Below are 18653 nucleotides of genomic sequence, written 5' to 3' on the forward strand. Positions count from 1 at the left end.
CTGGCTGGAGCTGGTTCAGTCTCTTGATGCATATGGAACTGATGAACTATGGGAAGAGGCTGAGATGAGCTCCAGCCCCCAGAAGACTGCCATCAACAGAGGAGATAGAAAATAAGCAACAGGGAAAAGGAGGGAAAAAAGACTGAAATTAGCAAAAATCCAGGAGCAAGAAAACGAGATCTTGAGCAAAGGCAAGTAAATCAAAAGAGATCATAAAAGAAGGAGGGATGACCTCCATCTAGATCAGGGAAAAATTTCAGGCATCTGTGAACAAATATTGTTTTTTAAAAAAGAAGATGAGATGAAATAGCACCTGATAAGGTGGAGGACTCTGATATTCTCATGAGATCGTAGAACTGCAGCAGATTGCTTCTAAATTATATAATGATGATGAGGCTCACAACTAGCCTTTACATAAAACTATTTACATAGCTTATTATGGTTCTATGCTAAGCACTAATTTATCATTATTTCATTTGATTCTCATATCAAATCTTTGAGGTAGCTATTATCCCTGTTTTACAGATGAGGAAATTGAGGCAAACAGAAGTTGTGATTTGTCTGTGGTCACATAACTAAGAAGTTGTCAAACTGAATTTGAATTTAGAAATTCTGATTCCAGTCCTGGTGCTAGTCACTGTGCCACCTAGCTGCCCCTAAATGAGAAGAAGAGAGAAAACAGAATTTGTGACCAGCACAACAGAAAAGGTTGACAAAATAGAAAAAATGAATGAATGGTGGCAAATCTCACCAAAGAAACAAGAAAAAATTACTTCAGTGGAAATTCAAATAAAAGTAAACGATAACCAGGAAGGAAAGAAGAAAAAAAAAATCATTAAAAGAAAGCATGAGCTCCAAAAAAGCAAAACATTGATCTCAAAGACAGTATACGTGGATACAATTTATAGAATGTAGAACTCACAGAAAAACATGGAAAGTCAAAGAATCTGAACACCACAGTACAAGAAATAATAAAAATACTGCCTGGAACAAAGTGTCATTTGAAAAATCCACAGATTGCCTCCAAATAAAAACCCAGGCTACAAACTCCTAAGGCACATAGTAGTTAAATTTAACAGTTACAATGATAAGAAATTATATGTGATGAGGAAAGAAAGAACTACAAATATAAAATAATGAAAAAAAAACAAATAATTAAACTATTTTACTCTCTCCAGAATGTACAGAAGATGGAATAATGTTTCAAAGAGCAAGATGCCACTGAAAGTGTCCTACCCTGCATATCTGAGCTTAACCATTAATGAAAAAATATGGATGTTCAATAGAGGAGGCACTGAAAACATTCATAAAGAAACCAGACCTGAAGAAATTATTTGCTTCTCAACCATTCCAGACCACAAAAATATAAGAATAAATAAATAGAGCATCCAAGGGTAACAACAACAGAATAATAATAGAGAAACCATGCAGATACTTCATTCCGAATACATAGAAGGAGACAAATCAAATAGAAGTGATAATGGAGAAACAATATATAAAGAAATTTTAAAAGATAGGTTGGAACCAAGTTATAAAGAACTTTAAATGTCCCTAAAATTTTTATATTTGATTTTAGAGGTAATAAGGAAGCACTGGAATCTTTTCAGCAATGGTACTTTTGAACAATGACATCAATGTATCCTGTAGGAATAAATCAATTTAGCAGTTATTTAGAGGATGGTTTGAAGTGGGGAGAGATTTGAGGCAAGGAGCCAAATAATAAGCCTTTTTACAATAATCCAGTGCCCCGGAGACCCAAAAAGAGAGAAAAATGGGGAAGATAAGTAGGAAAGGGAGTGTCATATGTTTGTTTTCATAAAGATTCAAGAAGGCTGAGAGTTGAGAAATGCCTTTAGAGATAGCTGGTTAGCGTTGAAAAGAATAGTTTCAGTTGAGAAATGAGCAAGAAAGCCAGATTACATAAATTTGAGAAGTAGATGCTGTGGGTTTAAACAGCTTTTTCTGTGAGTATGAAAGGAAGGAGTAAGGACTTTCACTTGAGGAATTAAACAACATTGTTTTGTTTTATTTTTTCATGGAAGAGGCCTGGGGATATTTGTGAGCCTCAGGAAAGAGGAGTATGTTGTGCAATTCTGGGTATGTGTCAAGGAGTTGACTTTAGGGAATAGGAAAGTCAACTCTTGTCAGAAACAAGAGTAAAGGAGAAAATAAGTGATGTCTGAGTTTTAAGATATAGCAAATGGGAGAAAAGGGAGCTCACAAAAAAGCTATTTTTCATTAAAATAGCAGGTTAAAGATGAATTAGAACCCAGAAGAATTTCTATTCTTCTCTTCAGTTCAGAGGTTAGTGGAAAAGATTTGGAACAACTCTGGGGGGAAATGACCCTGATATCAGTCATCCACTTTTAAAAAATAAAGGGAGAGGGGCAGCTAGGTGGCGCAGTGGAGACAGACAGTACCAGCCCTGAAGTCAGGAGGAACTGAGTTCAAATTTAATCTCAGACACTTAACACTTCCTAGCTGTGTGACCCTGGGCAAGTCACTCAACCCCAACTGCCTCAGCAAAAAAAAAAAAAAAAAAAAAAAAAAAGTAAGATTTTTAGCTGGGAATTTGAAATGAAACAAACATTAGGCTAAGTGGGTAAGAGTTACCAAGTTATGAGGGACAAATGTCTGATTACTGCCTCTATGCATTGTAAGAGACTTTGTAACAGGTAAAATTTATTTTTTAAAAAAATGTCACTTGAATTGGAGATAAGATTATGGTAAACTCTTGGTTCCTATTTGTCTTATTTAATCACATAACTTCTTTATAATTAGACTTAGTCTGATGATTATTCTACACAAAACTTATTAGTGCCTTTTCTTGTTGAAGGTCCAAGGGATGTCCTTCATTGCTGCAGTACTCATTCTCAACTTGGAAGAAGCAGATGCTTTCATTGCTTTTGCAAATCTCTTGAATAAGCCATGCCAGTTGGCCTTTTTCCGTGTAGATCATAGTATGGTAAGGATGTTTAATAGCGATACAGCAATTTTTATTTTGACTTTGAATGTGTCCTAAAAGTTAAATGCTTTTTACAATGAAAAGTAAGTATAGAAACATTAGAATAATTATTCTGCGAACTAAACATTAAATTGTATTGCTGCAACATGCATGATTGGAAGGAAAGTTGGAATGAGTTGCAATGGAGCAATATTTTATGTTGATAAACCTGAATAAGGAATTTATTTCTATGATTATCAGAGTTTTCTATGGTTTTAAGTTATATCAATATGCTGATATCTTTATTTGCAGATGTTGAAATATTTTGCAACATTTGAAGTATTTTTTGAAGAAAATCTCTCCAAACTGTTTCTTCACTTCAAGTCCTACAGTCTTACTCCTGACATATACTTGATAGACTGGTAAGTTATTGAGCATGGTTCATTATAACCAGAGTTAGAATATGTAATTTAAAATAGCATCCTGTGGGAATAGGTTGGGTCTTACAGGATTGTATTTTGTGTAAACATTCAGACTATTCAAAGGAGTTAGGTTTTTGTAAATCCCTTGATATATAGGAAGCCACAGATAGTTGTTTTGGACAAAGTTAAATGATTCTCTATTAATACCTATATTTTCCTTTAAAGATTTTCCCTTTTTTTTCAATTTCTTTCATTTTTTCTGATTGAATCATAGAGGATTATCTGCTTCTGATCCTCTTTAATCTATTTAACATCTGCTAATTCACTTTTTAATAAAAAATGTGCTTAGAATAATAGTAATAGAGATAGTAGTAATAGTAGCAGCACTGGCAGCAGCAATGGTAGCAATAGTAATAGCAATAGCAGTAGTGGCAGCAGCAGTAGCATCACCACTAGTTAACTGGGAAACAATGTGATTAAAATGTAACCAAGGAGCAGAGCAGGAGGTTGTTAAATCCATGACGGACTGTCAGGGTAGAAGTGAATAATTAAAATTTCTGCTCTGTAATACTAGAGAATTTTCTGAACAAATATTAAAATGTATTATTCTACAGAGGAGAGCCATATCATTGATTTAATCAATTTGTTTAAAATACACTCTCTGCAGATAGTATGATGATATACTTCAAGAATCATAGAAAATTAACTCAGAAACTAGTTTAAAAAATGAACAACTTTTGCAGAATTTCATGATATAAATACAAATCATCAGCATTTCTATATATTACCAACACAGTCCAGCAGTAAGAGATAAAAAGAGAAATTCCATTTCAAATAACTGTAAATAGTATAAAATCCTGGGAGTCTACCTGCCAAGATAAACCCAGTATCTGAACACAGTTATAAAACACTATAAATATTGATTGCCTGCCAATACAATAAAAATGACAATTTTACTTAAATTAATTCACTTATTCAGTGCCAACGTAATCACACTACCAAAAAATTATTTTATAGTGCTAGAAAAAAATAACAAAATTCATCTGGAAGAACAAAAGGTTAAGAACATCAAGAGAAAAATGTGAAGGACTATAGCTTAGCAGTACCAGATCTCAAACTGTATTACAAAGAGACAGTCATCAAAACAATCTCATACTAAGAAATCTATTTGATCAATGGACTATAATACATATACAATACATAGTAGTAAATGAATCTTAGTAATCTAGTGTTTGACAAACTCCAACATCCAAGTTTTTGTGACAAGAATGCTAATTTAACAAAAATTTCTGGGACAACTGGAAAGTAGTTTGGATTTAGACCAACATCTTGTACTGTACACCAGAACAAAAGTCAAAATGTTTTAGAAAATAAAGGTTACTATAAGCAAATTAGATAAGCAATTTTACTTGTTAGATCTATGGATGAGGAAAGAATGTATTACCAATCAAAAGATAAGAGAGCCTTCGGGCATGTGAAATAGATAATTTTGATAATATCAGATTTAAAAGTTTTTGCACAAACACTCAAGATTAATTAGATGACAAGTAGGAAACTGGGGGGAAAATTATCCCAAGTTTCTCTGATAACTGACTCAAGAACATAAGAATATGAACTATTTATTTCCCAATGGATATATGTCAAAGGATATGTGAACAGACAATATTCAGGTAAAAAAATCAAAATTATCTCTAGTTATATGAAAAAATGCTCTAAATCACTATTTATTAGAGAAATGCAAATTAAAACAACTCTGAGGTACTATCTCATACCTATCAGATTGACTAATAGGAAAGAAAAGGAATATAACAATGCTTCACAGGGGATGTGGAAAAATTGAGACACTAAGGAATTATTTACAAAATTGTGAACAGATCCATCTATTCTGCAGAGCAATTTAGAACCATGCCCAGAGAGTTATAAAATTGTTCATGCCCTTTCATCCATTAATACTACTACTAGGTCTATATTGAAAGAGATTAAAGAAAATAACTATTGTTTTTGTGTCAAAAAATTAGAAATAGAGAGGGGATGCCCATGATTTAGTGAATAGCTAAGTAAATTATACTATATGATTGAATTGTGCTTATAAGAAATGATGAGTAGGATGTTTTCTGAAAAACCTTGGAAAGACTTATGTGAACCAATGCAAAGTGAGGTGAACGGACCCAAGAGAACATTGCACATAGTAACAGTAATATTGTAGGGTGTTCAGCTATGAATGATTAAGCAATATAGTGATGATCCAAGAAAATTCCAAAAAAAAAAAGATTTTTTAAAAAATGCTATCCACTTCTAGAGAAGGAATTGATTTAATCTTTATGGTCCTTGGATTTTTGGTCTGCATTTTCTATAGCAGAAACTAATAATGTAAATATTTTATATGATTGGATATATATATTCTTTGTCTAACTGCTTGCCTTCTCAAGGAAGGAGTGGAAGGAGAGAGAGAATTTAAAACTCAAAATTTTAAAAAGTGAATGTTAAAAATGTTTACATGTAATTAAGAAAAAAAAATTAAAAGTTAAAAAAATCTACAATTTAGTCTAACTATACAGATATAAAAGCTATAACTTTAGGTTTGTTATTTTTTTTAAGTTCAACCAGATTAATTTTTAAAATCTCACAATTTTTAATTACTTAAAATTCTTCCAGGTAAAGCCTGAACATCACTTAGTGAGATAAAAGTGAAGAATTTGATATTTAATTTTTTAGTAGGACATACATGAGAACATTTAAAGACCATTGTATATCTAAAGTCAAGTCATAGCAACAAGCATCTACTTGATACCAAGCATTGTGATAAGCAGTGGGGATTCAAAGAAAGAGCAAAAGAAAAAAACTCTTTAAAAATACCAGTCCCTGTCCTCAGACCTCACATTCTGATCGAGGAAACAGCATGCAACTAACTATGCACAAACAAGATGTAAATAAAACAAATTGCTGATAATCTCAGTGGGAAGGCATCAACATTAGAGGGAATTGGAAAAGGCTTCTTGCAGAAAGTGGGCTTTATCTGGAATCTTGAAAAGGGAGCCAAGAAACATGAGAGACAGAAGATGGGGAGAGGAGGGAGACCATTCTAGTAATGGAGAACAGCCAGTGAAAATCTTATGAAGTCCACAGAGGGAATATCATGTACAACAAGGAGGCCCATGGCACTGGAGTGCTGAGTATGTAGAAGGGGACTAGAAAGGCTGGGAAGGGCCTTATTCGAGAAGGCTCTAAAAGCCAAATACAGGATTTAATATTTGACATGGAGTTTGAGTGGGGGATCAGGTGGTCAGGCCTGTGACTTGCTTGAGTGTAGGATGTCCATTTGGTTCCAAATAACCAATAGGTAGTTGGAAAGTGATGACTGGAGGTCATAAGAGAGAGGAGGATTCAACAACAACAACAAAATCTGAGAATTGTTTGTACAGAGATAGTTGGGAAGCTGGTGAGACTTCAAAGGGAAGTAGTCTAAGGGGAGAGAAGAGGGTACAGAACAGAGCCTAAGGGGAGACCCACAGTAGACATGACCTGAAAAAGACAGCAAAGCAAGAAAGAGAGAAGGACAGAAGAGAGCAGTGTCAAAGAAAACCTACTGAGAAGGGCTGCTGGGAAAGATGTGAGTCAGGAGAAAAACCACTTAGAAATTTGTCAGTCCTGAACCCCAGAGGCAGAGACTAGAGAAAAGAATCATGGCATGAAGATAGCTCTGTGGTTCTGGAAGTAGTCAGAGACAGAATAAGCAGTGTTTGAATAGTAAGGTATTATCTGTACAGCATTTGACAATATGTTGCTTTTGAAAAATCTGATAAAACTGTATTTATTTTAAAATCTTGCCTTGGATTTGTGCCTGACTCCCAACACTCTTAAACTGAACTCATTTTGTCCCTCTTCTTTCCATCTTAACAGTTTTAATGGAGCTAATTTAGGAGGTATTGTAGTATAATGAAACGAGAACTGGATTTGGAGTTAGAGGACCTAAATTTGAGTACCAGCTCTTCCATTTACTCTCTGTATATCCTCAAAGTGCTGTGAGGTCTCTTAGTTGTCTCATTTCAGAAGGAACGAGTAGGACCAAACGGCAGCTAAGGTTTCTTATAGTTCTAGCTCTGTAATTCTGTTAGTTTTCCATTCAAGTAGGCTTTCATTCTTGGAGTCATCTTTACTTCTAATATCTTCTTTTCTTTCAACATCTGGTCAGTTGCCAAGTTCACTTGATTTTTACTTCTGTAATTCTTGCTTCTTCTATGTATATTGCCACCACCACAATTCGGGTTTACTTGAGAATCAACTATGTAGAGTTGAGCCATCAGCTTTTCAGAGGAAACATCAAAATCATTGCCAAATTAAATGAAAGAATTAAAATGAAAATAGATGGTCTACAATTGAGATAATGAATAAGAATAGATTCACTATTAATTAAGGAAATTTATATTTGACACAAGAGGTGTGTTCTCATTCATTTCTCATGCTGTTTTACCTTAAATGACTCCTGTCCATGTCTTGTAAATTTTCCTCTAGTTTTCTAGCATTGATACCAAAACAGCTCACATAAACATTATGGATTTCTCCATCCTAATCTCCTTCTGAGTAATTCTCCCTTTTCCTCCCTTAGGTTTTTAAGCTACTTGAAAAAGGTTGTTTTTGTTGTTGATTAGTTGTGTTCAATTCTTTATAACCTCACTTTGAGTTTTTCTTGGCAAAGGTACTTGGTTTGCCATTTCCTTTCCCAGCTCATTTTACAGATGTGGAAACTGAGGCAAACAGTTAAATACTTGTTCAGGATCACAGAGCTGGTAATTGTCTGCGACTGGTTTTGAATTTGATTTCTCCTCTAGGACCTTTAGGCCCTCTAGGGGTGGACACTATCCACTGAGCCATCTAGCGTCCATGAAGGTAGGGCCTGTCTTTTGTCTTTCTTTGTATCTCCAGTACCTGACATTTAGTAATAGGTGTTTAATAAATGTTTAGTGACTGACTTAAGGAAAATTTTATACTTATTCCAAACTTAGGGATCTTAAATTTTGAACAACTTCTATAGTTCTGCACAATTTAAAATGTGTGCATACTGAAGACTTTAGAATCCATTATATATCTAGAAGGCAATAATAAGAGTTTAGTAATATTATTTTGAGATGATGATAGCAGTGGTTCTGAAAACAGACAGAAGAAGAATTTGATGTTCCTGTAAACAGGGTAAATAATTAGATTCCTGAGCAGCCAATTTTGCTCATGACAGAACTGCTAGAATACCTAAAGCAACAATTAGCAGAATTTAAGTATTATTCATGTCCATCTGATGGCCATTGGGTACTGAAATCATCTTTATCTATCTGTTATAGATAGAATATGTAATCCTTGAGGATATCCAATTTCTTTGTTTATGTAGGACTGCTTGGAATGATTATTAGTGTACATCATTTAGCACTGAGTGATGCCTTTTGTGTTTCTCAGTCTAAATGAAGCGAAAGTTAAATATTTCATATTCCTCTAAAGTTCTTTCTAGAATTTCAAATACTCTTGTTAAAGAGTCTTCATGATTTTTTTAATTGAAGGGATTGGTAAACCTACGAAAATAAAAATTTTTATGTTAAGCATTTTAGAACTAAAATTAGAGAAAAGCACTATGAACTCTGTAAAAATAACATCTAATATTTACATCCTTGGGACAAGCTTTTCATTTGGTCAGTTGAGGAAAAAAACTATGCATAATAAGTATATGTGACCATGATAAAAATAAGTATTGCACATACTGGTTTGTACTGGTAATTCTAACCATAGAAGCATGTGAATATATGTTTTTATTTATATATGTATGCATATGGTAGATTCAGGATAGAGTGAAAAGAGTACCTGTATCTGCATTCTACGGAGGGAAGGCAGTAGGAAAAAAGTTCAGAAGCCAGTAGCAGCAGTGCTGTAGCTCAGACTTCAAAAGCAAATTTGGATTTCCAGAGTCCAACTCAACCTGCAGAAAAATAATCAGTGGGAATTCCAGGCCTATAGAGAATCAGGAAAGTGTAAAGCTCAGACCTCTGGGACAGCAATCAGATTTTAACCCTAAATTAGACCATTTTGGGAGAACTGAAAACTTATAGATCCCCAACCTATCCCTAAGATTCTGAAATATAGCACAGCACTCAGCACTAGAAGAAAGCAGTAATAGAACTTCTCCTAGAAGTTAGCAGACCTCATCTCTAATATCAAGTCCCAGGAAGAATAAGCAAACATAGAAAGAATCCCACCATAATGAGTTGTTAAGGTGGCAGGGACACTGAAGACGTAAACACAGGAACAAATGACTCTCAAACATCACAAGTATAGCCTTGAATAAAAATACAGCTTGGACATAATTAGAATTCTGGAAGAGAAGAAACAAGAATTTTTTTAAAATTTAAAATATTTTTTACAAATGGAATGGAATTAAAGAAAAAAATTTTTTAAAGAAATGAGAGCTGTGTAAGATAATTTTAAAGGAAATTAAAACTTTGTTTAAGTAACAAACTCACGAAAAATTTGAATGACTGAGTACAAGAAATATTTTTAAAAATCAAAAGACTGAAAAATAGAAGAAAATATAAAATATCTCATAGTAAAAAACAATTGATCTCAAAAGAGAAAGAATTTAGGAATCAAAGGATTATCCAAACACCATGATCAAAAAAAAGAACTTAGATTATAAATTTAAAAAAAACAACAACACTTCCTGGGTCCCTTAAAACCAGATGTCAAAGTAGAAGTAGAAAGACTCCATCACTCAGCTCCTTAAAGAAATCCCATAATGAAAACTCTTTGGAACATTATAGCCAAAATTCAGAACTTCCAGATCAAAGAAAAAGTAGAGTAGTCCACCAGAAAGAAAGACTTCACATACCAAAGAGCTTCGGTCATGATCACATACAATTTAACATCTACCACTATAAAGTAGCAGTGAGCTTGGGTAATGATATTTCAGAATGCAAAGAATATAGACTTAAAGCCAAGAATAACTTAGCCAACAAAACAGCATACAGTGCTACTGGGGAGATGATGGATCTGTTATGAAATAGAGGACTTTCAAATATTCCTAATGAAAATCTAGAGCTATGAAGTACAAACATAGGAGTAAAGAGCCACATAAAAAGTAACATGAATAAAAGATAAAGAGTTAAACAAGAATAAATTGATTACATTCAAATTTGGGGAGATATTATCCCCTCTCAACCCTATTGCCATCAGAGTTTATTGAGGGAGTTCATTTAGAGAAGAACTGAAAGTTTTTCTATTATGTCTCTTTATGATCTTTTAAAGAAAAGAATGGAAAGTGAAGAGAAGAAGAGTACACTGTGGGAAAAGCCAAGAAAGTTTAGAGAAAATTATTTCACATGATCAGAATGCAGATTCTGTGCAAACAAGTCTCAGATTGGTAATCCCTGACACTTGAACCTCACTCTCATCTGAACTGGTTAAAAGAAAAAATATAGACACATACAGTGATACTTTTTACTCCATGAGAATACAGGAGCGGGGGAAAAAAAAGGAGAGTAGGTTTAGGGAGAGATTAATCCTAAGCAAAATAAATGCTAAAGATATATAAAAAGACATTGCTTTTTAAAAGTGACAAAAAATGGGAATTTGAGATTGTGGGGAATGGATGAACAAATTATGTTAAAGAATGTGATGGAAAACTATTTTGCTGAAAAACCCAACTATAGGGAAGCATGCCATCTATCTACTAGATGTAGATCAAGGACCCAGAATGCAGAATGAGGCATATTTTTTAAAATATAGCCAGTGTCAAAATTTGTCTTGTTAGATTTATACATGTATATAATGGGATTTGTTTTTCTTTTATTCTAGTTGGTGGGGAGGGGGAGTTTGAGGTGGTTAGAAGAGAGAAAGAAGGCATCTTGGTTGATTAAAACAAAATATGTATTAAAAAGAACTCATCACCACATTGACCAATCGCAATTCCTGAGGACCCATATTGAAACATACTAAGAAGTAATGGTCTCTGATTGATACATAATTTTTTTAGACATGGCCAATGAGAAATTTTGTTTTGAGTATATATGCCTTTAACAGATTTTATTCAAGTTGGAAGTAGGAGGGAGAGAAGGCTGATCTTTGAAAATAAAATTTAATTTTAAAAATTAAATATGCTTACCATTTAAAGTGTTTTTTAATACTACTTATAATATGCTGTCTGTATGTGTAAGTGGTTTTCTTGTTTTGAATCTATATATAGAATTGTCTTCAAATGTAATAATAAATACCCTGGAATATCAGATCATTCTTCATTGATTGATATGTAGCAACTGTATAATTTATTCAGAAATGTCATATACAAGCTCTTACAAAATACATGCATGTTTTCAGATTTATACCTCTAAAGTTTTTTCCTTTGGTGACAAATTGTTAAGTCTAGAAAATTAATTCATATATTATAGAACTTCAATTTATTTTATTATAAACTGTTTCAAGAAGATGTTTTTCTTTAAAAAAAAAAAAGTAGTAAGGAATATGGAATATAGTTTCAGAATTAAAACAGAATTTGTCTTTGATTCAGGAGATGTGTGTCTGTGGGCTTGATTCCTATACCAAGGGGAAATTTGTATTGGGTCTCCATATGAGTAGTTGTGCTGGGGACTGTCAGCCCTTGAAATGGAAGCCTCTGAAGAGATTTTATAAATCTTAACCTAATAGCAAGTTAATCTTCTTTTCTGCCAATCTAGGATCTTCACGCTGTATAGCAAGTCACTTCCACTTGATCTGGCCTGTCGAGTTTGGGACGTCTTTTGTAGAGATGGAGAAGAATTTTTATTTAGAACAGGATTAGGAATCCTTCGATTATATGAAGATATACTTCTGCAAATGGACTTTATTCATATAGCACAGTTTTTAACCAAACTGCCAGAAGACATCACATCAGAAAAGCTTTTCAGCTGTATAGCAGCTATTCAGATGCAAAATAGCACCAAAAAGTGGACACAGGTAAATTTTTTTTTCCCAACCCAAAAAGAGATATTAAATCAGTCTTTTGATGTCAGACCATTGAGAGTTAAGATTTCTCAAATGTCAGTGCTGAAAAAGTCATTTTTATATATTTGAGAATAGTTTTAGTTTATGGTATTCTGTAAATGTAAATTCTATAAAAAGCATTCTTTTACCCTTGCAATGCTAAAGCTTTTTTTTTCTGCAACATTTTATGAATGTAAACAAATTGTTACATTTCTAAGTTACTAATGGAATAACTCTTGTCATATTTATGACATTTCATAGAAAACATAAAAATAACCACAGTGTATTTTTAAAATATTTTGTGCCCTCTATATACTACAGGAGCTAGAAAAAGAATGTAACAATCCCTTCCTTTAAGAGCATATGCTGTAGTTAGAGAATCTATACACAAAAAATATTTGATAATAAAAGGTAACAGTGGAAGGGATGCAACAATAAAATTATACTTTAGTATTAATTCCTGAATATGTAAGTCTTTGAAAGACCTTTCATTTCATTTGTGTCTCCTCTCTCCAAAGCATATCATAACCTCTTCATATTTCATGAGTTTCCTTTTCCTTCTACCTTCTGGAGACCAGCCTTCTGGTCGTGAGGCTCTTTAAACTTACTTCATGGTCAGACTTTGTGTTTGAGACCTTTCTACTTTGATAAGATTTAATAGATCTTGTGTTCTGCTAATTATATGGCCTTTGAGAAGTCAGCATTATCTGCATATTGATATGAGTCATGAGAATATCACAGAATTTCAAGAGTGGCCTTGGAGACTCCATCTTTCAGCGCCAGGCACTTTCTCTGGCTCTCCCTTATACCTAGATGTTTTTCTATGTTTTTCTTTCTCATCGCTGCCTCCTGGCTTCCCTGGTTTCTTTCAAGTTCCAAATAAAACTCTACCTTCTCATATAAGACTTTCCCTGGTGCTTTCCCTCAGTTGATTTTTTTTTTCCTTCTTGTCCTGTATATAGCTTGTTTTTTGCTTGTTATATCCTCTTAATTTGGAAGCTCCTTGAGGATAGGAACTATATTTTGCCCCCCCCTTTTTTAAAATCCCCAATATTTATTTAGCATAGTACTTGGTACATAATAGGCACTTAATAAATGCTGACTGACTGACTCATTGGACATCTGATCCAAACAAATCCTCCCTGTATGATATTGCCAACAATTGATCATTCAGCTTTTGCATGCAGATCTTAGCTACTTTTTGAAGCAATCCATTCCAGTTTTAGATTCTTATTGTTAGGAAGTTTTTCCTTACATCAAGTCCAAATTTGCCTCTTTAAAATTTCTACCCATTTCTATTTCTATGTAGAATTCATGTTATACTATGAATAAACAGATAAGTATGCTACCTTTCCCATGTGATCATTTTTCAAATTCTTAGACAACTATCCCTCTTCTTTATCTTATTTAAATGTCCCCAATTCTGTCAACTAATATTTATATGATATAAACGAGACATGGAACTATCTCTTGCTTAACAATATCCTTCCTAAGTTGGAGTGTCCAGAAATTAGAATGGCACTCTAGATATATTCTGACCAGAAGAGACTGTGATAGGACTATCATTTCCTTATTTCTGTATGTTATGCCCTTCTAAGTATCCAAAAAAATTGCATTCAAATTTTTTTACTGCCATGTCATAAGCTTGTAGTTAACTCTTAAGAGTTACTCTTAATTATTATTAACTCTTATTAAATTTATAGTTATCTCTTCTTAAGCTTGTAGTTTACTAAAATTGCTTGATTTTTTTTTCAGACAAAATGTTTTGTAATCATACCTTCCCATCGTATAATTTTGAAATTAAATATTTTGAGCCTAAATGGAATTTCCTTGTTAAGTTTTATTTAATTGGATTTGGCCCACTATTTTGGCTTGTCAAAATCTTTCTATGTCTTTATGGTAAATCTTGTTAGATTTTCTCTAATTTTTGTGTCTCTTGGCAATCTGATAAGTATGACTTTTGACTTTTTCATAATACATATAGAAGTTCTAAGCATTACTAGGTAAGGAGTGGTGAAGAAGGCACATATGATTGTATGTGAAAGAGCATGGCTGGAAAGAGTGTTGTGGGGCTTGGATCAGTTAGATTTTGCAGCTGAATGAGGGGTCCCAGAAGACTGGGGTTGTGAGTCTACAGCTGTAGTCATGTTGAATTGATGATACCTACTGGATATCTGTCTGAGTTGTCCAGTAAGTGCTTTGTTAGAGAGAGAGAGAGAGAGAGAGAGAGAGAGAGAGAGAGAGAGAGAGAGAGAAGGGGAGGGGGAGAGGGAGAGGGAGAGAAGGAAGGTGGGGAGGAGAGTGAGAGTGTGTGTGTGTATGTAACAGAATTGCCTTTATAGAGATGGTGCTTAAATTCCTGGACCTGATGAGATTCCTTGAGAAGGGACAGAGTGCTTAACTCCTTTTTCTCCCTGGTCCCATGTTCATTCAGTTGCCAAGTCCCATCCTTTCTCTCCACAGCATCTCTCACATGGGCACTTTGCTCTTCCAATACTGTTCCCATCATGTCACAGGCTCTCTTTGCTATACCTCAGGACTATTAGGGTATCCTGCTGGTTGGTCCCTCCTCTCTCCTTCAAATCTCTTCCAACTCTAGCACAAGCTCCACTCAGCTGGGCAGTTGATCTTCTTAAAGCACCCGTGTGACTGTGTTACTCCCAATTAATTCCATTTCTGTGGTTCCTTATTTCAGATTTAAATATAAAATCCTTTCTTTGGCATTCAGTGCCCTTCTGGAGCTCCCACCTCTCAGTCTTACACTGAACATTACACTCTCTGCCTTCCCGTGACTCTGGTCTCCTTCTCCAGCAGCTTTGGACTCTTCACGTTTTCTCTGGCTATTCCCTAGACCCCACACACTCCTCCTCCTGTCTACCCCTGGCTTCCCTGGCTTCCTTCAAGTTTTAGCTACAGTCCCACTTTCTGCACAACTCCTCTCCTGATCCCCTTTAATGCTGGAGTCTTTTCTCTGTTGATGCTGTCATTTATCTCGTATAAATCTTGTTTGGACAGTTGTTTGAATGTGGTCTCCCCTATTAAAGTGTAAGCTCCTTGAGAGTGCCTCTTGCCTTTCCTTATATCCCTGGGGCTCATAAATGCTAGTTGATTACAGAAAGGGAAGGGTAGAAAGCTCCCTACACAACTTTGGAGAGATCCAAGATTAAGTGATTAAGATGTGGGTGATTATCTAATTTAAGACGACTGAGGAACCATCAGATAGGTAGGAGGAGAATCTGGAGAGAACAAAGTTATACCCAAGAGAAGAAAAACATGTGGGAGCAGAGAGTAGTTAACGGGATCAGATATTGCTGAGATAAAGATTTAGTAAGCCATTGAATTTCATAGCTGACAGATTGTTGGTAGCCTCACATTTGAGTGTTAAGGTTGATAATCTAGATATGAGGGATTAAGAAGTGAGTTGTAGAGAACAGGAAGCAGAAAGGTGTGAAAGGAAGAGAAATGTAGGAAAGTAGCTTGTGGGGAATGTAAAGATTGTGTTTTCCATTGAAAACCCAGTATGTAGGTTTGGAGCAAAGATGATACAGAAGGCAGAATCATTAAAATTGAAGGAACTACCAAAGGAAGGGAAATGTGGTGCTGGGAACAAGTAGAGGGCATTCTCAGGAAGAAATTACATTAATCTATTATTAGTCATGCTTTTATAATAGATGCCTAATATATGCTGTCTTTTTGTGCTTACTATTTTTTTTAAAGTGATTCTTTTCATATATTGTATAATTTTTCTTGGAATTATAACTAGTTTAATTTGCAGACTTCATTATTTTCATTATTTTCTTACATCAGAAGAAATTTCTTAACAATTTTTTAACAATCTTTTGTTAAATAACATCTTTCATAATAATCTTAAATATATGATTTTCTCCAATTCTGTAATATTCTTTGATCTCCCAGAGATTATTGATGTGACTCAACAATTTTTCCTTCATTTCCAGATATAGTTCATTTGGACCAGATGATTTAAATTTTTCAACAGAGGCTAAGTGCCTCTTCTCTTAATATCACTATTTATTTTGAGTATTAGCTTCCTATTTGCCATATTTATTTTTCCTTTTCCAGTCTAAAAAAGCCTTGTTAATAAAGGGGAAAGGGAGGGAAGGGACACAACTAAGTGGAGTAGTGGATAGATAGAATACTAAGTTTGGAATCAAGAAGATCTAAGTTCAAATCCAACCTTTGTGACCCTTGACAAATCACTTACCCACTTGTTTCAGTTTTGTCATCTGTCAAATGATCTGGAGAAGGAACTAGCAAATCATTCCAATATGTTTGCCAAGAAAATCCTAAATAAAGTTACAGACAGTTGGATATGAATGACATGACTAAATAACAAAAGAGAAAAAAAAGCAGCAAAATAATAAACAATTCTGCCTTTTCTCTCACCAACTATCCTTGTCTTGTTTACCCTGAATAGCAATCCTATCTCTTCAAGCTTTTTCTTCTCTAGGATGGCTGAAAAAGAGCATTCTTTGGGCTGTCCTTAGCTTTCCTGCCAGCCATGTCTCTTACTGAGCTTTAACAATCCTGATAGTATTCTTAGAGGAACATCTCATGAATATAAATTCATGATTTCTTCCTCCAAAAAATAAAGAAACCAAGGAAAAGTTCACTTATAGATCTGATTGTCCTAAACATTTCATGGGGAAGAAATGATGGGAGCTTGTGAGATTTATTACTTGTCCTTGCTTCTATCTTTGGTACATTTTTAAAAAAAATTTATATTGGATGATGAGTTTTCTTTTTATCTTATATTCTCTGGAAAACTTCTTTACTTCCTTCATATTAAAATTATTTTTAAAACTTTATTGAACTAAATACAAAATAAGAAAAAACAGTACAGGAAAGAAAGACAGAAAAGGAAAATTAAAAAACAAAACATTGTCAAGTGCCCAAAAGAATATGAGGGAGGATTCAAAGTATTTAATAATAAATTTACATTTCAAGAAAGCATATATAATAATAAAAGAAATTATATTTGAGTGTCTTTGCTTTCTCACAAGTTATTTTGTCCTCTGCTGTGCACTTTTTACTTGATTCTCTTTTCCCCTTTCATTCTCTATCTCCCCCACAACAGGCTGTAGTTAAGCATAGATATGTGTTTATATATACAACCATACCCATATTTACATACATACATAAGCCTACCTGTATATATACCCCCCCACACACACATGCATTTACCCATATGTAAACATGCATCTAAAATATTAATATGGCTATCTTAGACTTCTCTCTTGATTGAATCTTTTTAAGTTTGACTTTGTCTACGATCAAAGCCTTATTTTTTTCCTAATAAATTCTACTCTTGATCCTTCTTGTAGTGTTTCTATATATCTTTTATCTCCTATTTCTGCTATCACTTCTACTTTAATTCTGCTCCTTAACTTGCTTTACTATTGCTCCACCTCTTCCTACCCAGGGATCCCTCCCTTATCTCCTCCTCCCCACCCTTTTCTTCCTTTTTTTATCTAGTTCCCTTTAATCTACATATCATCCTACTCCAGTTAATCTAAACACCCTTCTGTACCCCACCTATGTTACCCTTCCTCTCTTTATCCCTTTCCCATTAACCTACACAACTTGTCCTACTGTCATAAATCTGTACATCCTTCTATACCCTATGTTACCTTATTCCCTCCCCCCTTATTTCTTTATAGATTTTGGAGAGTGCTGTATTATATCTATATATCTATATCTATATATATATCCTGAAGGGTATATACGTAGTGTTCCCTATTTAATCCATATCTGATATAAGTAGGTTTTTGGAACTATCAGCCCTCCTCCCCCCTTAATGCCTCTGTATCAGTTCTTCCTCTATACCTCATGTATATAACATAATTACTATTTTTAGTAATAGTACAGTATTACTGTATTGTTTTTTAGAATAAGATCATAACTGACTCTGTCCCAAATTTTCTTTTGAGCTGCACTGATGTCAGTCTTAAATATATGGTATGCATTTCCTTGCACAACACAATTTGTCTATGTTGAATTCTTGAAATTTATCCTTGATATTGGCTCTTATATGTTAAATTTTCAATTAAGTTTGGTTTTGGTTGAGACAAAGTCTGCAAGTTCATTGAATGTCCATTTTTTTTTTCCATTCAATAATTTTGCTGAGTATGGTATTTACGCTGCAGGCCTGATTCTTTTGATTGTCAATATATATTATTCCAGGACCTATAGTATTTTTATTGTGGCTGCTACTAAGTCCTATACAATTCTAATTGTAGCTCGATCATATTTGAATAGTTTGTTTGTTTCTTGCATTT

The 18653-nt window shown here is 34.0% G+C and overlaps 1 protein-coding gene across 1 annotated transcript in view; it reads left to right on the forward strand.

The window, feature by feature from the left end:
* TBC1D12 (TBC1 domain family member 12) overlaps nucleotides 1–18653 on the forward strand; it is a 129849-nt gene that overhangs the window by 105090 nt on the left and 6106 nt on the right. Inside the window, exons 10-12 of the mRNA XM_051981685.1 lie at nucleotides 2837–2965; nucleotides 3257–3366; nucleotides 12072–12330. Coding sequence (XP_051837645.1) covers nucleotides 2837–2965; nucleotides 3257–3366; nucleotides 12072–12330 — 498 coding nt within the window. The remainder of the gene's footprint in view (nucleotides 1–2836; nucleotides 2966–3256; nucleotides 3367–12071; nucleotides 12331–18653) is intronic.

This window comes from Antechinus flavipes, chromosome 2 (genome assembly GCF_016432865.1).
Source record: "Antechinus flavipes isolate AdamAnt ecotype Samford, QLD, Australia chromosome 2, AdamAnt_v2, whole genome shotgun sequence".
NCBI classification, from domain to species: Eukaryota; Metazoa; Chordata; class Mammalia; order Dasyuromorphia; family Dasyuridae; genus Antechinus; species Antechinus flavipes.